Source organism: Phalacrocorax carbo, chromosome 1 (genome assembly GCF_963921805.1).
Source record: "Phalacrocorax carbo chromosome 1, bPhaCar2.1, whole genome shotgun sequence".
NCBI lineage: Eukaryota > Metazoa > Chordata > Aves > Suliformes > Phalacrocoracidae > Phalacrocorax > Phalacrocorax carbo.
In genome coordinates, this window is record NC_087513.1 from 2,390,546 (window position 1) to 2,414,530 (window position 23,985).

The window sequence follows — 23,985 nt, forward strand, 5'->3', positions numbered from 1 at the left end:
TCCAACTGCAAGAATGCAAAAACACACTCCAGGACCAAGAGATAAGAAGTACAGGACAACCACATAATCTAATAGGGACAAAATAAAACTGAAGGTGCCATAGATACTGTATTAAGCCCTCGGAAAGCCCACAGCACACTGCAGACTCCACATCTCAGGGCTGGATCCTTGGAGTGGTTGTGCTGGTTTAATGAATGTTTTTACCACAACTGACGTGACACTGTCTGCATCCTGACAAGAGAAGCCAATGCACCCCGTCATGCAGGCAAATTAATAAATGCATCATTGCATTTGGTGTAGGCGCAGCACCTGTGGGTGCAATTTGTCCCCACACCGATAACCTCTCACCAAACCCTCCATTTCCAGCACCGCAGTGCCCTTCTCTCCCACCTTGATGCATGCAGGGTTGTGGCCAGAAATACCACCTTGTCCATCGCTCTGAATAGGTTATTTTTTCCCCTCCGTCTCTCCCCCTCGAAGCCATGGGTGGCTGCTGGTGCCGTTGGACCCACACAGCCCCCAAGCCACCCCAGTACTACCATCTGTGCACCTTTTCCTCCCTTTCCCCCTTTTTGGACCCTCCTTGTAGCACTCATCTCCTTCTAAGCGCACAATTACTTTTCAGACCCAGTTTTGCTGCCTCAGTATCCAGTGTTTCCCACACCACTCATGGTGACATTCACACTGGCCGCAGTGGAGCTTGCCTGTAGCCCCAAGATCATGGGAGGGCCTCCCAGGAGGAAGAGACTCCCCCACAGGCCTCAAGCAAGCTCCATTTCACATCGAAGCGATAATTTCATTATTTAAACCCAAAACGGCAATTAGCAGCTGTTCCTCAGCAGCTTTTGAGCTGCCCCCCCCTCCTTACTCCCCCCCATCTCCTCACGCCACCTCATCGCCCGGCCCTGCGCCGCCATTACCGCCCGCTCCACCCCGCAGAACTACAACTCCCATCATGCCATGCGGCGCGGCACCGCCTGAGGGAGGCGGGGAGGCGTCGCGGGGGACGCCGGGAGTTGTAGTCCTGACGGCAGCGCCGCGGCGGTGGTGGTGAACGGGCGGCAGGCGGGCAGAGAACTACCGGCACCCGGGAGGAAGCGGGGGCGGCGGGGCCGGGAGCGGGGACCGCGGCTCCGGGAGCGGGATGCGGTGGCGGCCCGGGACGCCGCCGCGCTTCTTGGGGCTACACCATGCACCCGGCCGTGGCGGTGGGGCTGGTGTTCGGCGGCTGCTGCAGCAACGTGGTGTTCCTGGAGCTGCTGGCCAGGTGCTGGGCCGGGGAGAGGCTTTGGGGGCAGAAGGAGGGGTTAGGGGCGGGGGTTAGGGGCAGGGATGGGATCGGGTGAGGGTCCCCGGGGCTGGGGGCCGCAGGTTCTCCCTCACCGGCTTCAGGATTTGGGAGGGGGAGGAAGCGGCAGCGGTGACCAGGACGTCTCCAGGAGATTTGGGAGGGGTATGGAGGGACGGTGAGAAGATTTTGGGGGGGTGGTGGGGCTGCTGGGGGTACCCGGGGCCGGCCCCCAGCCTGGGGCTGGCCTGGACGGGCTCTGCGGTCTCGGCGGGGTGGCTGGGCCCCCTCACAGCTTGGGGGGCAGCACCAGGCCCTGGGGCTCCCCTCATCAAGATGCCAAGAGGATCCTCGGTGCGGATCGCTGGGCCCTGGCCTTGTGTCACCCTCTGAGGGGTTTTGTGGGATTTTTGGGGCTGTCCCCCTCGGCTTGGGCTCAGTCTGGTCCTATCGTGGGCGGCTTCAGCATCCTGCCCAGGCACCGGGGATCTTCGGTCTCTGCTGACAGAGGGACCACAGGTCTGGCCCTAAAGCATCCCCACCAGCCCTGCTCTCTGGTCCCAGCGCCCCGCACAAGTAACAGCTGAAATCCCAAGGAGCCGACGTGCAGGGACTGGCTGGGGGTCCCCTGGGACAGCAGGCAGGGCCGAGGGAGCGTCGTCCATCTGGAAGCGTGATCTTCGGCAGCATCACACGTCTGCAAAGACAATATGATGAGGTCAAGGAGTCCTTTGTAGCAGTCAGAGCAAAGGCGAATTGTCAGGTTGCAGAGAGAGCGGGGCTGACGGTTCGGGTATGTCCGAGCGCTGTCATCTTCCTCACCCTGATGGAGGAAGGCTGGCATGGCTTGGAAAAAGTGCTGGTCTGTTGGATTTGTTTTCAGGGCTAGTCAGCAAGCTGTAAAGGCAAAAGTGCTAGACCTGACTGGAAAAAAGTAATGGTTGAACTGGTTCTGTCTACAGTCACAGTAAGTCAGTGTGGAGCTGCATCCCCTGACTGCTGTGTTCACTTCAGTCATGCCCAGGCTTTCGAAACTAGTGGTTAAAACCTGCCCTTACTTCCTCCCCACCCATCATCACCCCAGGTTGTTAAAAGGAAAAGGGATTGCAAAAGAGAGCCTTACTGTAAACCAGCATTGGGATTATTTGCTTGGCAAAGTGGGAAGCCAGGACACAGGTACCTAAACACAAGTTTGCACAATCACTCAGTGATTGCTGGATAAATCAAGGAGCAGTTCTTGGAGGAAGAGACCTTGTGTGGCGAGTTGTCTTTCCTCTCAAGGTTTGCTCTAACCTCTGCCTTTCCTGCCTGACTTGTGCTGCAGCATCAGTGAGGGAGGAGAAATGGGCCCCTTCAAGGTGAAGAAAGCTTTGGAGCTGGCTTATTGCATTTACTTGCATGATACTTGCAAGACACACTAGGCTTGTGTGTCCTGCAGCTAGACCTTAAAACAAAAGTGAGCCATTTGGTAATACTTAAAGGCTGCATTAGGTGTCTAAACCCCAGAAGCAATTTTGAGCAGCAAATCCTAGAAGTCCAACTGCAGATATCTAAGAATGCAGCTTTTCTGCATACAAGCTTCTCTTAAGAATTGCCTTCTATCCACTAGAAATTCCCCTGTTCCTGACAGCCCAGTTCCTGTGTCCCTCTTTTGCCCTGTTCACCTTTGGTCCCTAAATTGGGGTAACATTGGTTATTTCTGTGGGTCTTGGTGTTATTTAGAGGGGGAAAAATGTCCCTCTTGAAGACGAATCCTCCCATAACAAGCAAGTCCTGGAGCATGGTCACAGGAAAAGGCAGCCACCAGACGGACGGTCTAGTGGGGAATAACAAAGTAATTAGAATAAATTTGCTCAGGATTTATGAGGAGAGAGTAAAGGAATGAGAACTGTTTAGTCTAGGAATGCCTGAGAACAGACAAAAGACTTTAAATGTGTGGAGAATGGCTGCAGAGAAGAAGAGATAAATTTTACTGCTGGGCTCTGGAGTCAGAACAAGAAATAAAGGGCTTAAACTGCTGTGAAGGGGATGTAAAGCAGGCCCAAACCCCAGGTTTTCTCCTTCTCGGTGTAGTGAAGTGGGGTTGTAAGAGAGAGAGCAGGAAAACTTGTTGGAGGTTTTCACGAGCAAGTTAAACAAGCCCCTGTCTGGATGACAGAAGGAGGCCTGGACAGGGCAAGAAATGCCATCCAGTTTATCCCATTTCCCCTGTCTGGAGCAGCCCAACCTGTTCTGCTAGCGTCCTTCACCTGTTGTCCCTGGGGGTCTGTCTTTGAGCTGTGTTGCCAAAGCTCTGTGAGGCATATACATACAGGCCTGGTTAGAAAGCCTGTGATCTGCGCTTCGCCTTCTGAAGCTGTGCCCTTGTTGGGTGCCTCCTCTGTAAAAACAGTAGAGGCTCTGCATGGTAGATCTCAACTGGGTTGAAGAAGGGAAGAAGGGGTTTCATCCCTTTATGGTGCAAATGGCGGGGGTGGGGTGGTGTTCTTCTGCAGGGGCCGTTGAAGGAATTAATTTCATAGACGAAATGTGGAGTCTTCTTAAGTGATGGACAGAAACGTTCCTTGGAGAAGTGTTTTGGTTGTGTTGAACTCTGTCTGAATGCGAGTATTCTGCATCAATGTGCCCCAAACTGATGTGCTGAAATTGGGCTAGTTTGTGCTCTGCTGACGTGACCAAGAGCCCGACTCCGGCTGTTTCATCTGCCAGAGCTACTAGACGCCAACAGCCCAGGCAATTCCATCCTAAGAGGCAGGGTGACAATTGCATCATAGTGTTTCTGCATTGCTTCTGGAGGACTCTATCAGTTGGCTACAGCTAGAGCAGATCTTTGGTTGATATATCCAGATGTCTTGTCAATTCTTTTAGGTTTATTGGTGTGTTAGGATTGTGAGTCAAAGAGACAGGCAGATAAAGCCTGGTTTTGTCTGTTTGTCTTTTTATTAACAGTCAACAAATAACCCTGTGTCAACACTTCAGGGATAATGTGAGGCCATATGTACAGCAAGTGACTGAACACAAGGATCTGTGAATTGGGAGTAAACAAAGTCTCGTGCATGGAAACTGTCTTGGTTTATTCCAACTTTACACTTGCTTTCTGTTCTCCTGCAGAAATAAGGTTTACAATCCTGGAGCCTGACCTCTGTCTTCGGCTCAGTGTCTTTTCTCTTACCCCAAGTAACTTTTGACCCTTTTAATCTCATTGCACAGCAGAGATTGAAGTCTCGTGGACAATTAAGCTCTGAAAAATGTTAAAATCGGCAGGTGGGTAGAGGAGAGGGGCTCAGGCCAATGCCTGTGCCATGGAAAACACAGAGAGAAGATGGCCTTTCCAGGTGCTGTTTGGTGGCAGCCACGTGCCAGCTCTGCATTAACCAGAGCACTCCACTTTTTCTGAGATGTCTGTGGGGTGACAGAGGAGATTTTGGAGGAGACCAGACCTTGAGCTCAGCTATCTAGGAGGTGGCTCGGTTATTGCTGTTCTCCAGTGCATCTCTCAGCTTGTATTTTGCAAAACCGTGTCTAGACCCAGCCTCTACCTACTTGTGACAGCATGTTGTGTGAGCACGTTTGTGCAGCAGGGTGGGGATCGGGACTCAGTGGCGTGCAGTTTCTCCGTCTTGTCTTTGGTTTCTGTCTTGCACTGAAGGAAGGGGAAATACTTGCTCACATTCCTGTCTCCCACTGCAAATAACAGTGAGCTTTCTGATTATCTGACATGTCACAGCTTCCTCTGAGTCCACAGATGTCTGTGCTTCCCAAGAAATCCTCTCTTGCTCCCTCTAAGCTTCTTAGGAGGGAGGCAGAGTCTTCAGCAGGCATGTCTGCTAGGAATGGGTGAGCAACATGCAGGGAATGTTTGTTTAATGTCAGGCTGTTATGGACTGTCTTGCCCTTTTGTGTAGTTTCTCTTCCCTCAGAATAACCACACAAGGGTGAGTTACGTAAAGGTGGTGTCATTTCTGCTGCAAAAGCAGTGATAACTGCGGTGCTTGGGTCTCTCTGAGAGGACAAAGATGCTCAGCTAAGAGGGTCTCTTTCAAGGTCAGACACCGTTTTGTGGCTTTTGATACCTTGTGGAGTTTGAAAACTTCAGTGCGAAGCAAGTGTCACATTAGCAGGCTCCCTGGCTTGCCTGACTCTCACATGGCATTTAATGCCATGACCTCTTTGGGATCCCATGAGGAGCTGTTGTAGGTTCCTTCTTGAACCTACAACCAGCCTTTTGGTATCCAGCAAACACTGGAGGGCAGAGAGCTAAAGCTTGCTGGGTAAATTGAAAGCAGGCCCAAACTCACGCTCACATGTTCTGGGGATGAGGTACAAGGAGAACCATGGACACTACGCCTTGCTCTGCAGACACAGACGTGACTCATGCAGTGGAAATAAGGGCTATTGGAAATCCTGCTGCGTTCTTCCTGGGTGGACTCAGCGTTTCATCTGGCCTCTAACAAACACAGCATCCTCTAGGTAGGGAGAGAGCTCTGTCAAAACCACTTCCTCATGAGAAAGAGGGAGATCCAGCTTCAGTGTGGTTATGTTGGTGCTTGATATTGCTCATTCAAATCCTATAACCTGGCAGGATGTTATACAGACCTGTGAGATGCGACCAATTTCTTCTTTCACTTCCTGACCCGGTTCACCATGTGGGCAGGGTTGGCTGCTCAATTCCTCTTCAGAAATGTTTGAGGAAGGGATTGCTGCACATGTGTCTACAAGTGCAGGTGAATAAATACCTGCAGGGAAGTGTTTAACAAACGCAACGTGAGAACCTGGACAGATAAAGCAGTGAAGCCACCCAGGTTGATGCTCACTCTGGGATTATGAGCTGTTAGGCTCTTTCTATGCAGTGCTTGTTCTCCATGGCATTGCTTTTATGCTTGTCTTTCTTCTCCATACCTGCAGGGAGTTTCCAGGATGTGGGAACATAGTGACATTCTCCCAGTTCCTGTTTATTGCAGTGGAAGGCTTTATCTTCGAAGCCAACTTTGGGAGGAAGAGGCCGGCCATACCAATAAGGTACAGTTGATCTGAACACTTTCGTTAGGCACAAAATGACTGGCTAGCTGTTATCTCAAGAAATGTTTAATAAAATGACTTATCCGTTTATCCTGTCTAAATCCCATCCATTCTGCAGCATTTGTGAAGCCTCATTGAGAACCTGTCATGCCTATATAAAATATGAACTCCTTGTTTATTGAGAATTTTTAATAGGAAATTGCCATCAGATACTTTCCTGTCCAAGAAATGGCAGTATTTTGCACAGTTTGCCGTGTTTGAAGAGCTTACTGTCTCTCCGGGGGTTGGTGCAATGGGCATGGGAGGGAGAGCTTTACTGGAAAGCCAGCCAAATTCACTTTTGAATTTCTCTGTCAGGGCTGATCTTGCCCTGGGAATAGCCTGGCATGTTCATGCTCTCCTCCCTGGCACTCAGCGGCTGAAGTGAAGTGAGGAGGTTTTCATAGAATCATATAATCATTAAGGTTGGAAAAGACCCTTAAGATCATAGAGTCCAATCAGTAACCTATCACTGCAAAGCCCCCCACTAAACCATGTCCCCAAGTGCCACGTCTACACGTCTTTTAAATGCCTCCAGGGATGGTGACTCAAGCACCTCTCTGGGCAGCCTGTTCCAATGCCTGACAACCCTTTTGGTGAAGAAGTTTTTCCTAATGACCAACCTGAACTTCCCCTGGCACAGCTTGAGGCCATTTCCCCTCATCCTATGGCTTATTACTAGGGAGAAGAGACCGACCCCTGCCTCGCTACAATCTCCTTTCAGGCAGCTGCAGAGAGCGAGAAGGGCTCCCCTCAGCCTCCCCTTCTCCAGGCTAAACCCCCCCAGCCCCCTCAGCCGCCCCCCAGCACACTTGTGCTCCAGACCCTGCCCCAGCCCCGCTGCCCTTCTCTGGACACGCTCCAGCCCCTCCAGGCCCTTCTTGTCCCGAGGGGCCCAACCCTGAGCCCAGCATTTGAGGTGGGGCCTCCCCAGTGCTGAGCACAGGGGCCCAATCCCTCCCCGGCTCCTGCTGGCCACGCTATTCCTGATACAAGCCAGGATGCCATTGGCCTTCTTGGCTGCCTGAGAACACTGCTAGATTTTTGTGGGGCTCCTCAGCAGCCTGCCTAGCCCGTGGCAAAAGAGCGCTGTGCTGAGTGCTCAGGACAGAGATCCTCATGACAGGAAGTTGAGGGCAAATTTAGTGCCACTCAGGGCTTCTCCACAGCAAGGAATTTCAATTTGTGGAGGCTCTCTAGCTTAGGGGTAGAACCATGGAGGTGTTCAGCCTGGATTTGAATAGTTTCTCATTCCACCGAGGGTAGCGATGCCTGCTGGCAGAAATTGAATCCCCTCAAGTCAAGCCTTGTCTTATCCCACTGTCCTGAGGAAACAGGGGTCTGGAGAAAGTCCATGCAAAAAGATCCCAGCTGGGGTATCCTCAGTTCTCCTTTGCTTCTGGAATTAGCACAAGCTGAGCCAGTGCAGGTCAGCCTGTGTCCTGTTCTAAGGACTTCCCTGCTACATCCAAAGCGGATCGATCTCCTCGTTAGTCCTTGTCACAGACCCAAGAGCTAGGTGGGCTTCTGCTCCGCTCCAGACCTTTCCTTGCAACCCATAATCTGTTCCCAAGGTGTGTCCCAGCATCCCAGGGAGGTGCATGCACAACTATCAGCTGGGGTTTTTTGTGTTTGTGTTTCAGGTACTATTTCATCATGGTGGCCATGTTCTTCACTGTCAGTGTGGTGAATAACTATGCCCTGAACTTAAATATCGCCATGCCGCTGCACATGATCTTCAGATCAGTGAGTACTGTCATACCATCCTTTTCTCCTCATATGACATCTCTTCCCGTCATCTCTGTAAGCACCGTCTCTGGTGCAGGTGTTCTGCCACCCTCTCTTTTCCTGAGGGCACCAAAACCCCATGCAAATACTAAACACCAGCTAACTTGTGGGGAGAGCAACGTCGCTCTGAAGGCTCAGCTCCAGTTCTCACTTTCACAGCATTGATCATTAAATTTCAACTTAGTGGAGAGACAAGGGAAGTGAGGCTCAAACAGGCTTCATATTTCCAATGGTGATGGGGAAGTAACAATGACAAAGCCAAGCCCAGACTCTGGCTCTCAGCCCTGACAGCTGGCCAAAGAGACCCTGCACAGCTACACCAAGTGGTTCATGCCCTAGTGTTCATGCCTTGGTTAAGCACCCCAGGTCAGAGAGCATGGATTTGGCCTAGTTCCACCTGCACTGTTATTGCATAGGTCTTTGCTTTGGAAAATGCTGTTTAAATGCATCTTCACTTAAGTGTAGATGAATGTCAGGCTAAAACATCTGTTAAAACCAAAGGAAATGGAGCCCCAGCTGCTGGGAATAACAAAATCTTCTGGGCAGATATCCTGGGTGGGGGCTGTTCTCCCACAACGTGTGATGGGGTGGAGGTACCTGAAGTCAGGAGAGGTTAGAAAGAAGAAAAACAGCCAGCACTGTAGGAGACCTGTCCTGCATTAACCATGAGGGGTGGTTCTTGTATTGCAGCCCTGCAGTCAATCTCTGGAGCCATACTCCTGTTCCCAATTAAAAACACAGTGATTTGGCCATGTTCTGGTCTGTAGCACACACTGAGTGTCATGAGTGGGCCAAAAAAAGGGGGGGGGCAGCTGGCCAGAAAATCCTAGTAGCCTATTTACCCCAGCGTCCTAGTTCCCAAGCCAAACAGCTCAGATTCTCCCCTCCTCCTAGCTGAAGTGAGACTCATAGAATCATTTAGGTTGGAAAAGACCTTTAAGATCCTGAAGTCTAACCATAAATCCAGCACTGCCAAGCCCACCACTGAACCATGTCCCTCAGCACCACGTCTACATGTCTTTTAAATATCCCTAGGGATGGTGACTCCACCACTTCCCCGGGCAGCCTGTTCCAGTGTTTGACGACCCTTCTGGTGAAGGAGTTATTCCTAATAGGCAATCTAACCCTCTCCTGGCACAACTTGAGGCCATTTCCTCTCCTCCCCACCCTTTTAGTCTCCCTGATCCTGTTCTGGCATTTCTGTTCGTGTTTTGGCATTAGTTGTATTGAGTTTGCAGCCTTTCTCAAGGATGGGCAGCCCAGTCCAGGGAATTTTATCATGCTGACCTTCTATTTTGTTTTTCTCCGCTCTCTCTTCTTTCCCAGGGTTCTCTCATAGCAAGCATGGCTCTAGGTATCATCATTTTGAAGAAAAGGTAAAGCACAAGCCTCTTTCATATATTGTCAGGGAATGCTCTGCCTTTGACTTAATCCTGACTGTTGTTTAGTCCCCTCCCCTTTCCTGTTAAATATTCTTGTTTTAGTTAAACTGAGGGGGAAACTGAGACACACAGGTGTGCCTAGACTAGAGACTGGAGTAGTTCCTTCCCTCTTCTGCATTTCCACCACCCCTCGCTCTTCATTGAAGGCAACCATGGACTGAAAAGAGAGATTTTACGCATGACTACGGCCTTCTATGTTACTCATTTTCTTTCCTCTTACTTCTGTGTGGCTGGTACCACTCCTGATGGATGGCTGTACTGGCTCTGGCTGGGAGGGGGTTAACTTCTTCATAGCAGCCCATATGGTGTTGTGTTTGGGATTTGTGGCTTAAACAGCATTGATAGCACGCTGATGTTTTGGCTGTTGCTGAATAGCGCTTACACAGTGTCAAGGCTTTCTGTTTTTCCCACTCAGCCCCCAGCGAGTAGGCTGGGGGTGGACAAGAAGTTGCAAGGGGATACAGCTGGGACAGCTGACCCAAAATGGCCAAAGGGATATTCTGTGCCATATAATGTCATGTTCTGCAAAAGAAACCAGGGTAGAGGAAGGAGGAGGTTGGGGGAAGTTGGATTTCAAGATGGACATGCCTATAGGAAGTGGTGAGCGATTGCTTTTGCATTGTTTTTGTTGGTTTTTTTCCCCCTCACCTACTAAACTCTTTAGCTCAACCCGTGAGTTTTCGCGTTCTTGCTCTTCTAGTTCTCTCCCCACGAGGCTGGGGAATGAGTGAGTGGCTGTGTAGGTGCTTGGCTGCTGGCTGGGGTCAACCCGCTACAGTGGGCAAAGGCATTGGATGGGAAGGTCCTCCCAGCTGCTTGGGCTCTGGCTGTGGGACCAGTGTGGGCACATCCCCTGCCGCTCCATTGCTATGTTAGAACTGCGCTGGCTTTGATCTGAGAGGGATCTTTTGCCATGGGCAAGGAGATATTGGTCCAAATGCTTCTTTTTTGTTGCAGTTGGAGTAAGTTGGCCTTCCCTCCCAGCAATATCCAACGTTAAGTAATGGGTATGTGCCCATTACCCCAAGTTCACGCTGGTGTAATGGAGCAAAATGCAATGCAAGGGAGCAGCGGATGAACATGAGGCTGGGCTGGATCACTGACATCTGTCTTCTCCCCTGTGCAGATACAGCGTATCTAAATACACGTCCATAGCCCTGGTGTCCCTGGGGATCTTTACCTGCACTTTCATGTCTGCAAAGCAAGTGGTAAGGATTGGAAAGGGTCTGAGGTCATAGCTGTTAACCTTATTGACAGGAGGAGCTGCTGTCAGCACCTTCATCAGTAATTCGCTTTGCCTGACTATTAATGGAGAGACAAGATGTCTCCTAGCTCTGGATCTGCTCCCTGAAAGCTCTTGTTCCTGATCTCATTTTCCTGTGGCTGGAGGGAAGGGATGCACACACGTGCATGTGATTTAACTTAATTACAGATGCCTTTTATCCCGCAATGTTCAGGTTGCTTTTTGCTGAGAATATACCATTATTATTACCCACATCCTGATCTTTTCAACTGAAGACAGAAAAATGGCATAAAGTGGTGGTCAAGTGAAAATTGGTTGCATTTAATCCAGTTCTGAGAGACTGGAAAGAAACAGGGCTGCCAAACCTCCAAATCCCCCATCATTTAACAACTACTTATACTTTTAAGGTGTCTGAGGAAGGTCTGTACTATAAGGCCTTGCTGTGTATTAATCCAGATTAACTCTCAGCAGGCATGGGGTTTTGGTAGAGTATGGACAGTTGTGGCAAAAGTGAGTAATCTAATTTACCCTAAACCACAGTGAAAGAGTTGAGCCAAGTCCTGCTACCTAGAGTTTTACCCTTGGCTAACAGCATCTACAGGCCTGTTTTCCTCAATGTCTTGACCACAAGCCAGAGCCCTGGTTTTAGTACCTGGCTGGGACTTGGCCAGAGCCCTTGTTCTTTCCTGCACACCAGCCTCTGAGATTGGGACAGAGGAGCCTGCCAATGGGCGCTCTGTGAGAGCTTTCTAAGTGGCAGTGATTATTTTTGTGGTTGAAGAGTTTGGTCTCTGACCAAGGCAGGGCATTTCTTTCAGAAAAGCTACTTTCTTGGTCAGACATTTAAACTTTGGCTGGAATCTGGTGCATTCCCTGAAGCAGAGTGGAAAGCAAAGTGGCTGTAGTTGCTACCACCTCTGTTCAGCCAGGGATGCAGCTCTGGAGATCGTGAGACTTTGGATGGTCTTTGCTTTATGGGCTTGCTTGGAACACAATGTACAAACTAAGAGCAAGGTACAGGCAGGTCTGAATGAGCTGCAGGGACATGGTAGCTCATGACGACTATGTTGTGTCTCCCTCCACCAGGCATCTGACTCTGGCTTGAATGAAGAGGATGGACTCCAGGTTTTCTTGTGGTGGCTGCTAGGTATGTGAGTGCCACATCTCCAGCTGACCTTGCTGGGACACTGGCAAGACTCGGCTCTCTGATGTCCTTGGCCATGTGGGTTGTCCAAAGCAAACTGTGGTGAGGGTCCCCGCGCTGAGGTTAAGTTGTGCTGAGCATCTGGTAGATGCTGGTTTGCAAAGAATGAGGTTTTGCGGCACTTCTTAGCTGCTTTGCACAAGGAGATACTCTTCACTTGGCCAACAAGTTAAATACAGAACCAAAGGGGTTTCTGCAAGGTGGCAGCTTAGTGATAGAATGAGACTAGAGCCTTCCATGTTTGCAGATATCTACTTGATTTCTCTCTGCAAAAGCAGCCCTACCTGATGTACCTGCTGCTGTGAGCTATGCTGCAGAGAGGGAGAGGGGCTGTAGCTGGTTCAAGTGTTCATTCAGCACAATATTTCATGGAGGATTCTCTACAGTCTGGCCTTGAGTCTATTTTTGTACCTCCAACCTAGGTTTATTGCTGGCTTTTCAGAGGAATTGGGATTGATGTATCGTCAGTAGTGGCAAACAACTGTACCCCTGGTATCCCACCAGCTCTGCCTGCCAGGGCTGAGTCTCTATTTTTAAAGACATGATCTTTTCAGAAGTCTCTTGGCATCTCGGCCTTTGTAATAAGATACCCGTGTCCTCAAGACAGGTATCAGTTTTCTGCCCATCTTATCAAGTCTGGATGCTTTGGCCTTTTTCACTGAAACCCAAATCAAGGGAGTTATCAAGCTGTTTGTCTTGAGCTATGCCGTCCCTGGCAGCGTTGCAAGGCTGTGCTTCTGTTCCAGGTATTGCTGCGCTCACCTTCGCCCTCCTCATGTCTGCCAGGATGGGGATTTTCCAGGAGACGCTGTACAAGCAGTTTGGGAAGCACTCCAAAGAGGCCCTTTTTTACAATGTAAGTCATGTCTTTTCTGTTGCTTTTACCGGGCAGATAGAGGTGCTAAGAGAGCCCCTTCCCCTCCCACCCTGTACTCGGCACAAATCCGAAGGATCACACGCTGCAAGGCTGGAGCAGTGAAGGGTGTGCTCTCATCCAGAAGCGAGCGGCTGGTTTCCCAGGATGAGACATGGGGTGGGTTCGCATAATCCATTCATATCATGTCTTTACTTTTCTCTCCAGCACGCGTTACCACTCCCTGGCTTTCTCCTCCTTGCCCCAAACATCTACCACCACGCAGTCCTCTTCAGCCAGTCCGGTGAGTGTTGCACAGACAGCTCCTTGCTCTTGTACCTTTCTGTCCTCTGGAAAAACGCTCCAGGAAGCTTTCAGTCCAGCAGCTGTGCACTTCAGACTGTTGTCTCTGGTTATTCAAGCCTTTGAGTTTCCAGGTTTGATAGAAAGCCAAAAGCCAAAAAAACAACCCCACACTGTCTTGGGGACGTTGTCATGGTAGGCCAGATGTCAGCATGCTTGGACAGGCGGCGATTGCTGACTGCTGAGAGCCTGGCCATGGGCAGCTGACCGTTCAGCTGGTGCCACAGCAACTTGCAAAGCTAAGCCATGAGTTTCTGTTTGCATCACTGTAGTTAAAAGCCAAGCTTTGCGCTAATGCACACGCGTACACCTGTGGGCCCAGCCAGGTTGCTCATCCATCCACCTTGAGCTATACATCTGCTTAAGTTTAACAGTAAAATTCACCAGGCTTTTCAGTGCCAGCGAGCTTCCTATATTCTGATCCCAGTTTTTTGAAACTGGAGGGATCTTCACTGAGTAGGTTTGCTGGTGCTTCAATTCCCTCTGGGCACAGGGGATTTTTGCATGCATAGATCACTGTAATCTGTTGATTAATATCATTGCAAAGTATTTCTCGCATGCTAGACTCAAGAAAAGCATGAGATAGGTGACCCCTGGGGAAAGGAATGTGGTAGGTCAAAAATGGGAGTAACAGGACCAAATCCTCAACACCAGCTGTAGGCACAGACCCGTTGGCTTTGTTTTGCCAGTGCTGTGCAGGCTTTCTCATGCTTGGGCTGTCAGCCTCTCAGAGCCACACAGTTGATTCATCCACTTTTAGCGGCAGGGCAGCCCTGACACAAGAAAGCAAGACAGAGCTTTTATTTCAGTGTCTTTTTCCCTTAGCCTACTTCTTCCTCCATCTTCCTTTCTTCCCTACGGAAGTCCAAGCATAAATATCTGCAAACTCTTTTTCATTTGTCGTTTAGCACAGTAAGAACAAGGTAGCTCTCCATTTGGAGCAAAATCAAAATGTGCCCACGCCTCAGTCTGCCTAATGCAGCAACTGCCTCCTGAAGCTGCAGCATGTCCTGCATCATGGTCAGTCCTGGACAGGAGAATCATAGAATCATTAAGGGTGGAAAAGACCTCTAGGATCATCAAGTCCAACCACCAACCCAACACCCCCAGGCCTCCTAAACCATGTCCCCAAGTGCCACGTCTGCACGGTGTTTGAACCCCCCCAGGGACGGTGACTCCCCCACCTCCCTGGGCAGCCTGTGCCAGGGCCTGACCGCTCTGGCAGGGAAGACATTTCCCCTCATCTCCAACCTAAACCTCCCCTGACGCAGCTTGAGGCCGTTCCCTCTCGTCCCATCACTGGTGACTTGGGAGCAGAGACCAGCCCCCCCCTCACTCCAGCCCCTCTCAGGCAGCTGCAGAGAGCGAGAAGGGCTCCCCTCAGCCCCCTCTTCTCCAGGCTAAACCCCCCCAGCCCCCTCAGCCGCCCCCCAGCACACTTGTGCTCCAGACCCTGCCCCAGCCCCGCTGCCCTTCTCTGGACACGCTCCAGCCCCTCAAGGCCCTTCTTGTCCCGAGGGGCCCAACCCTGAGCCCAGCATTCGAGGTGGGGCATCCCCAGGGCCGAGCACAGGGGCCCCATCCCTGCCCGGCTCCTGCTGGCCACCCCAGTGCTGACACAAGCCCGGGGGCTGGTGGCCTCCTTGGCCACCCGGGCACTGCTGGCTCATGCCCAGCCGGCTGTCAGCCAGCACCCCCAGGGCCTTCTCCGCCGGGCACTTCCCAGCCCCTCTGCCCCAGGCCTGGGGCGCTGCCTGGGGTTGGTGTGACCCAAGGGCAGGACCTGGCACTGGGCCTTGTTAAACCTCACACAACTGGCCTCGGCCCATGGATCCAGCCTGCCCAGGTCCCTCTGCAGAGCCTTCCTGCCCTCCAGCAGATCGACACTCCCGCCCAGCTTGGTGTCACCTGCAAACTCACCGAGGGCGCACTCGATCCCCTCACCCAGATCATGGATAAAGACATTAAACAAGGCTGGCCCCGACACTGAGCCCTGGGGAGCCCCGCTCGTGCCCGGCCGCCAACTGGGTTTAGCCCCGATCACCCCAACTCTCTGGGCTGACACCTCTCCTTGCAGCTTCTTTAAGCAATAGCAGGGCAGTGACCTTGCTTTGTCTCTTCTCCCAACAGAGCTGTTCCAGGTCCCAGTGATCGGGCTGACCCTGCCAATCATGTGGTTCTACCTCCTCATGAACGTCATCACTCAGTATCCTTTCAAAGCTCAGCTTGAGGCACGCCAAGGAGATTGCAGTGGGGTGGGAGAGGAGGAGGGGGTGGGGTGCCGAGTCCTTGGAGCCTTCCCTGCATTTGGGAGCTGATGTTTGTGTAACTTGGAAAATATAGAGTGGAATTAAACTTGGGGCTTATGTTTTTCCCAGGGTGGCTGAAATCTGCCACCAGCTTCCCAGGGACAGGCTGACTGGTACAAACTCACGGCAGTTCTGCTAGCCAGCTCTAGGTAGAAGGGTCAGATCAGGAGCTGTTTGTGATGTATCAGTGTGAAGAGTCATCCAGGCAGAGAGGAGAGGTCTGCAAGTCTGATGAAGCTGAGATACCCTCGAGAAAGGAATCCTTCAGTCCGACGCCCTCTTACCATTTTCCTCTCACTGCCGAGAGCGCCCTGTGCCCTATTGCTGCTCACGCTCCCCCAGGAAACCCCCGTGTTTCATCTGCCTTCCCCATGCCCCTCACAGGGGGAAGGGGGACTTCTGCTGCCTATAAACGGCGAACTCTGATTTTACCACCTTTGGTTCTCCGGCAGGGACTGTAAGCCCTGTGCGCCACTGACCTTTTGCCAACAGATCAGCCCCAGCTGCTCTCGTGGGGTAGTTTTGCTGTCCCAGAGCAGGGCTGGGGGGAGCCTGGAAGATTTGGGGTGTCCCTGGGGTTTGTGGCGAAGCTGTTCCTAGTTGTAGAAATGCTGATCTGAGGAGAAGGGAATTTTATTCCCTCTGTAACCAGACCAGGGCTATCCATTGCCCAGTCCTTTTCATTCCCGAAGGCCTGCCCAGGTGTCCTCTCTCTTCTGCCCCGATGTCCCCTTACCTCCGCCCACCCAGATACGTCTGCATCCGAGGCGTCTTCATCCTCACCACGGAGTGCACCTCCCTCACCGTCACGCTGGTGGTGACGCTGCGCAAGTTCGTCAGCCTCATCTTCTCCATCCTCTATTTTCGCAACCCCTTCACGGCCTGGCACTGGCTGGGCACCGCCTTTGTCTTCGTGGGGACTCTCATGTACACGGAGGTGTGGAACAGCCTCGGGCCCTTCCTGGCCCGCTGGAGGAAGAGGCCGAAGGAGGAGTAACGGCTGGGGACTCTCTGCAGGGACCTTTTTATTGTTTTATAGAGCAGCAGGGAATCCCCCAGAGGGGGGTTGTTTTATAACACGGGGGAGGTTTTGGCTGTGCCAAGCTCCTGGGAAACATGGAGTCTCCGCTGGGAACCTACCTGAAATGGATCATGAAGAGACAATACGGTTATTTTTGCAAGGTTGCATTTTTTTATGCAACCCCTTTTGCTTCCAACCTTTCCCTTTTTTTTTTTTTTTTTTTTTTTTTTGTTCTTTTGGTTTGAATAACCCTTTTTAAGTAACAAAAGCTGACCCAGTTCTCTGTTAGGAGCCCAGCCTCTCTGTGGTGCCGTCACCCACCCCTCCTGGCTTTGATGAGGTGGGCCCGGAGCCTGTTTGGTGCCGTCCTTCAACGTCCAGGTGGCCGTAGTGGGTGGCTGAGCCCCGGGGAACTGCTCTTTGTGCAGCAGGTTGTTAGTTACACTGGAAAGGCCGGGCCTGGCTGTTAACCCGCGTCCTTGTTACCTGATCCTACAGCCTGTGCTGGGAGGGTGTCGGATACACCTGTAGCTACGGCCTTCCAGTCTGCCCAGTACATCTTCCACTGGGGAATGGCCCAGGGGGCTGATTCCCAAGCCACCGAGCCCCCCCGTCACTAGTAGCAGGGGGTAGTTGGGAATGTGAGGAAACCGAAAAGGGCCGATGCTACGGGGACAGAAAATGCCGCTGCGTCACTTTCGCAGCCTTCTCAGGGAGACGGTGAAGTGCTGTTGAGGCTTCGCTGAGTCCTCAGATGTTGCCCTGATACTTCACCAGCCGGAGGGTACCGTGGGTTCCTCCTGCTTTGGTTAGGTCCTCAGCGCAGGTCGCTTTTCAGTCACCTCCTACTTTTTCCCTCACTACAGGCATGTTCAGCGGGCTTCGTTCCCAGCAGTCGGCCGCAACGAACTGCTGCGCCCCAGCTTGTGGTCCCCCGCATCCAGCCCAACCTCAGGGTTCAAATGACGCCAAGAAACTTAAGAAGGGCCAGTAAGGCTGAGCTTATTTCTGCTGCTGGAGGGAGCTGGGTTTACTGTCCTTTCACCCAAGTCTCCTCCCACCCCTTGGGCATCAGCATCGCTCGTGGCGTTTCTGTGCCTCATAGCAGCGTCCACCTGGCGCGGGAGCGGTGTCCCTTAGTGTCACCCCTCAGCTGGGGCAGGGGTGGCTGCGAGAGCTTTGGGGGGGTGTCCCCACGCGTGCAGGCAATGCCTGTCTCCCAGCAAGGTGAGGGGCCGCAGCCACAGCTCTTCAGGGGCTGCTCGGCGTTGGGCAGAGCAAGGGCTAGTGCGCAGCCTTGGAGCAGAGGGGAGCATCTTTGCGCTGCCTCAGTTTTCCTGGAGCACCTTGTTCTCGTCATCATGGTACTGTCCCTGCTCAGCAGTATCAACATGATGCACGTCAGGCTTGGCCAAGTGAGGACTATACTCCGTTATTCCTCCACCCAACGTCCCCATAGCTTCCAGGCTCAGTGTTTACAGCCCCTGCAACGTTAAACCTGTGCTTGTGGTGGGTTAACCCCGGTTGGCAGCGAAGCACCGCAGGGCTGCTCGCTCACTGTCCCCCACAGTGGGACCAGATGGTGGGGGACAGAAAGAGTAAAACCAGGAAAATTTGTGAGTTGAGCTAAAGATGGAAAGAGGAAGGGGAAAAAATAAAAAGGCCGGTGATGCAAAGGCAACCGCTCACCGTCTCCCACTGTCAGCACTCTGCCCAGCTCGTCCCTGGGCTATGGTGACCTTCCCAAACCCTCCTCCCTTCTGTTTTTAACCTGTATCGGCCCTCTTGGATGTGCCCCTTCCCGGCTTCTTGCCCGCCCACAGCCAAATCCTTGGTGGGGAGCAGAGTGGGAGGAAAGGGAAAGCCTTGATGCTGTGGGAGCGCTGAAATGCTGGTGTGTTGTCAGCACTGTTTTAGCCCCAGATCCAAAGCCCGGCACAATATGGGCCGCTATGGAAAAAGGTGACTCCCAAGCAGCGTCGGTACGGTGCTGACAGACCCTGCAGCCTGCTCCTTCCTGAGATGCTGAAGGGTTTTTTTGCCTCTTCTGGTTTTGATTTTTTTTCCTCAGCCTGAAAAAAAACATGTTTCCAAGGATTTTGGAGCTGGGGCAACTGTTTCCCCACAGCTGCCCCAGCATCTAGTGCCGCTTAGCGCCCGCCGCCAGCTGTTTGCGCAGGCTCCGGGGACGCCCCAGGGAGAGGCAAAACCTTTATCCCTCATCTTGATCTTCAAAACTATTTACACGGAGCTTCAGCTGAGACAGAGAGGCAGGGGCAGGCAATGCAAATCCAGCGTGAAAGCGTCGGGGGCCACTGAGCAACCGGTGGGGTTCCGCAAAGCTTAAGACGGGCGTAAGGCCAGGCTGACGGGCGTAAGGCCAGGCTGACGGCCGTGGCGGCGCTTGCCTTAACCCAGGCTGGGGGTTTAGCAAAGCAATAGCTGAGCGGGTGCCTGAGTGAGTGTAACATAGTGTACATAGCCTCCTCGCTCGGTCCCTCTTCGTATCAAGGGAATTGCATGTTGTCCCCATTTTCCGTGTGATGGTAGGTTTGGGGGTGTTTGGCTTTCTCTTGTTTTTAAACCGTGTGCCATACTTGGTCGTCACTTGACCCACGTGTCAACGGTGGGTTATTGTTGTTGTCAGGGGTATTTTTTTCAACCTTACAGTATAATCTGCGTGTTCCTAAATATTTATAATTATTAGAGCGTCACAGAAGGGGCAGCGATTCCCTTCCCACTGTAGGAGAGCGGGAGAGCTTGCCCAGTTGTGACATGGAGGAACGGTCCGTGCAGAAGGGCCCCATTAGCCAAAATCAGTATTTGAATCCAAGGCCCCCCCCCCCAAAATGGGGCCACTGATTTGTTTGGTTTTAAACTCTGCGGTAGAGATAATAACACATCAATTTTTTTAGCAGAGGCTGGAAGGGCGGGTGAGCCAAAGTACTTTTTGATCAGTGTTCTGGATTTGCAGAGCTTCTGGATTGGCTGGTCAGGTTCAGGGTGATGCTTTTGTGGTTTTTTTTTATAAAGACAAAATAAATATGTATCCTCTTCGAAGTATGTTGGTTGTCTCGTTTCTCCTTTCACGCTTTGCTACTGGTAATCAGCTGCTGGTGACTGGAAAATTAATGGGGCTCGGAAATTGGTGCAAAACTTCTTCTGCCTTTAATATGAGAGAAGGTAGAAAAGACTCAGCCTTGTTGGGGTTTGAAGGAAAGACCCGACCGCCTCCTTCCCCGGCCTCCACTGGAACACCCAGCAGCACCGCAGCGTCCCACGCCAAGCGTCCTTGACCGGCAGCACCCCCAATCCTCACCCACAGCGCTGGGGCCACAGCTCCTCCAGACGTGTCCGCTAGGGCTTGGCGATACCGCTGAGCAAAGCCGGGCTCTGTTCCCAGACAGCACGTGCCCGTCTGCTGTGCTCCGGCCCAACGTCATCCTCCAGCTGCTGCCACGAGGTGAGACGCTGCTCTCCCCAAATCCCACGTGCCCTTCTCCTCCTCATGGTCCGTCACGGCTGCTGGCGAATGCACGAGGCAAATGCCGCTAAACCGATGATGAGCTCCAGGCCTGCGGTGCCAGCAGGCTCGCCCGGGTCGCTGGTTCCCTCCCTCTCTGTGGCCCTAAGCCGGGACTAACCACCTCACCCAGCCCTGTCAGCTGTGGTTCCTACCAAGGGGGTACTGAGCCAGGATCGGGTCGGGTGCGGGAGGTGCAGGAAGGCAAGAGAAGCGAAGGGTGGCCTGGGGAGGCTCCTTTTTAATTGCACTTATAATAAATTCTATCCCTTACCTTGCTGCAGACGGTCTCTAATTGCACCCAGGTGGGTGAGTTGGGCAGCCGAGGTCCCCGGCAGCACCCACAGGGGTTGGGGGGCCTGGCTCAGGGCAGAAGTTTGAGCCTGAACAGTTTGTGCTGAGGAAACCATCAGGATTTGAGGTCCCCAAGCAAGACTCAACAGTTGGTTTAGGCTCCCTGTTTCTGGGAACCTCATCCACGCAGCACAGAGAGCCGCTTCGCTTGCCGGGATGTTATCCCAGGAGAGGTCAAAAAATGGGGAATGAAGCCTCCTGGCATCAGTGCTTAACCGTTGACTCGGAGCCGAGTGGTCCAGCCTCCCACGTGGGACCTGGTTTAAAAAAAAAAACACAAACAAGAAATGAAGTGATTACTGTGGTCTTTCCAGACCCCGGTGACGTCTCCATCACTGCAAAAACAGTGACGTGGTGTTAAAAGCCTCGCCATCGCTTCACACTTAACACACCTTTAAACCTTCCCCATCTTAGAGCTTTAATGGGCGTGCTTAATTCTCCAGCAGTTACCAAGTAAATATATTTCTAATTTAACAAATCATCTTTTCCCCAGATCCTGGCAGCAGTTCGTTTAATAAATCCTCATCGGCCAGGCTCTGCTTTCATCAGCTCAGAGATTTCTGTTCAAAATCTTTTGCCTTTCATTAAATTGGGGCTGGTGTTTATTAATGCTTTCAATCTTTCCCCGGCACGTTGCAGCCTGGCTCACCACAGTGGGGTCGGAGAGAAACAAGGGGCTTTTTATTATTATTAAAGTGAGAGGGAAAGCCTTGAACTCGCTCCTTTGGGAAACACGATGAAATCCTTGTCACTTCCAAGGTGTAAAAAACTTGCTCCTGCCACTAAATTAAATGAGAGGGGCAGGAGAGGGATAAAGATGTCTCTGTAAATCACTTGGAGCTACACAGTTAATTTCTGTTCAGCGTCTTTCATTATAGCAGTCGTAAATCAGCAGCTGGAGCCCAAGAGGGCAAGAAGGTGAGATTTATTGACGGGGAAAATTTGGGAGGGGAAGAGCTCTGAGGATATGGAACCATTTTTTTTGCCTCCAGCACAGCCCAGGCTCACAGGTCTCTGCTGGCACCCTTCCTTCTTCGAAAGCGCGCCAAAGTTTGCTGGAAATTTTTTGGTATTTATTATTATTTTTCCACTTTCATACAGTTACAACCAGCCGGCTTTCACCCTTCGCCCTCCCTCTCTCCCTAAGCAGCTGGAAGACGGATGCACTGACCCTGCAGTGACCAAAGGACCTCAGCACAGGGCAAGGGGACAGTTAATTTACCCCCTTCCAGCCTGAGAGGGAGGAGGCAAAGCGGGAACATCCGTTGGAGCCACACAGCCCCCTTTCCCATGTCGCAGGTGCTGGGGACTGGCCAAGGAAGAGGCAGGTGACATGGTCTCTGCTGGGAAGATGCCTGTGGTGGCACATGCCAAGGCAAGGCGTTAACCCTGCTTTGGGCCACCAGGAAGACCCTGGGTGGTAAAAATCACACGGGTGGAAATAACCCCTGGGCTGGTAGCACGGTCCCCTCTTCAGAGGGCAAAAAGCAGATGCTGCCTAAAGCGTGACCCAGCGGTGACACCTGGTGACACTTGAAGTGCTGCAGAGAAATTGGGTGTTGCAAAGGGTCCTAAAACTATTAGAGGTGTCTTCTATCAGGGCAGGAGGGGAGACAGCAGTCCCTGGAGCATCATTCCTGCTGTGCTGGTGGCTGCTTCGACCCTTGAGAAGAGGATGAAATACCCCAACCCCCTCCATCAACCAGGACTGCTGGGTTGTTGGAAGATCTCCATTCTGGGACCCTGGAAGATAGCACAGCTCATCGAGTCTGGTCTGTCGTGAAGGTGTGCAGCTACACACTAGCTGTGGCTCAGCTGGCCTGGGATCATATCGGCTGGGTGCAATCACATGAAATGCAGGTGCTTGGGGTGGGGCATGCGGCATCATGCCCTGCCTCGGAGGAAGGCGGAGTGCAACACTCCGAGTCAACCAAAAGTCAAGTGAGATAAGGTGAGGAGAGGAACGTTGTCCTTCATAGGCCCCACAGTTGACTAGGGGAAGCCCCAAAGCATGGAGTTCATAGAGTCATAGAATTATTAAGGTTGGAAAAGACCTCTAGGATCATCAAGTCCAACCATCGGCTCTGCCCCAGGCCTGGGGCGCTGCCTGGGGTTGGTGTGACCCAAGGGCAGGACCCGGCACTGGGCCTTGTTAAACCTCACACAACTGGCCTCGGCCCATGGATCCAGCCTGCCCAGGTCCCTCTGCAGAGCCTTCCTGCCCTCCAGCAGATCGACACTCCCGCCCAGCTTGGTGTCACCTGCAAACTCACCGAGGGCGCACTCGATCCCCTCACCCAGATCATGGATAAAGACATTAAACAAGGCTGGCCCCAACACTGAGCCCTGGGGAGCCCCGCTCGTGCCCGGCCACCAACTGGGTTTAGCTCCGATCACCCCAACTCTCTGGGCTCGGCCACCAGCCAGGTTTTACCCAGCGAAGGGGCCACCCGGCCCAGCCATGAGCCGCCAGCTTCTCTAGGAGGGTGCTGGGGGAGACGGTGCCAAAGGCTTTGCTAAAGCCCAGGCAGACACATCCACAGCCTTTCCCTCACCCACCAGGCGGGTCACCCCGTCACAGAAGGAGGCCAGGTTGGTCAGGCAGGGCCTGCCTGTCATGAAGCCGTGCTGGCTGGGCCTGATCCCCCGGCTGTCGAGCACTTGCCTGGTGAGCACGCTGAAGAGGAACCGCTCCATAACTTTCCCCAGTACCGAGGTCAGGCTGACAGGCCTGTAGTTCCCTGGATCCTCTTTCCAGCCCTTCTTGTAGATGGGCGATTAGTGCAAGGAAAACCGCTCCTGGCTGCTTTTGAACCCCACATAGTCTCCAGTGTATGGGAAATCATCCTTTTCGTGCTGGAGGATTTATGATGCCAGCCCATCTCTGCTCCGGGCAGGGTCTCACCGCTGCGAGCCCCTGTGCTGTTACCAGCCAGGAAAGCACTGGGGAAGGAACATGGGGGTGTCCAGGGAAGATCTCTTCTCTGGAAGGACCCTCAGTGTGGGGGATTTTTTACTGTGGAGCCTTCATGCCTCCGTGATGGACATTGATTTACACCTTCTTGCTTCTACTTGCTCTGAGGTATGAGCAGGGAAGAGCACGAATGATAAAAATGTAGGAGCCGCCTCCTCCTCCCTGCAGGAAAATGAAATTCAGCCTCAGCTACAAGGGTTCCTCTCCCTCCGCTTTACAGGAGGCACAAAAAAAGAAATAGCTCAGAAGCTTGAAATATTTTGTGCGGGTTACCGAAAGGGTATGTCCACGAAGCAAGATTTAGTGCAGAGCTTACGCAGGGCCTGCAGCGCTGAGCACCGGGGCTGCAGGGCTGACTCTGCACCAAGAGGCGCTTGCTGGAGCTCCAACCCCATCGACCATGGGGGGAAGGTACGCGCCTCCGGCTGGGCTGGCAAACGCAGCCGGCGCTGGAAGTAACAACTGGTAAATAGACGGGGGACCCGGCGTGGTTTGCAGGGCTGGAGTTGTTGAAGCAACACCACGGGAGTGGAGGGTGAGACCAGGGAAAGACCTGATGGGTCTC

The 23,985-nt window shown here is 52.5% G+C and overlaps 1 protein-coding gene across 1 annotated transcript; it reads left to right on the plus strand.

Moving 5' to 3' along the window:
* Window positions 1-1,049: 1,049 nt before the first annotated feature.
* SLC35B4 (solute carrier family 35 member B4) lies at window positions 1,050-19,595 on the plus strand. Its single transcript, XM_064442290.1, has 10 exons — window positions 1,050-1,267; window positions 6,194-6,307; window positions 7,990-8,092; window positions 9,461-9,510; window positions 10,703-10,784; window positions 11,906-11,966; window positions 12,770-12,879; window positions 13,105-13,180; window positions 15,370-15,445; window positions 16,299-19,595. Exons 1-10 carry the CDS (start codon window positions 1,191-1,193, stop codon window positions 16,543-16,545), a joined length of 996 nt encoding a protein of 331 aa, XP_064298360.1. The 5' UTR covers window positions 1,050-1,190; the 3' UTR covers window positions 16,546-19,595.
* The last annotated feature ends 4,390 nt before the right edge of the window (window positions 19,596-23,985 follow it).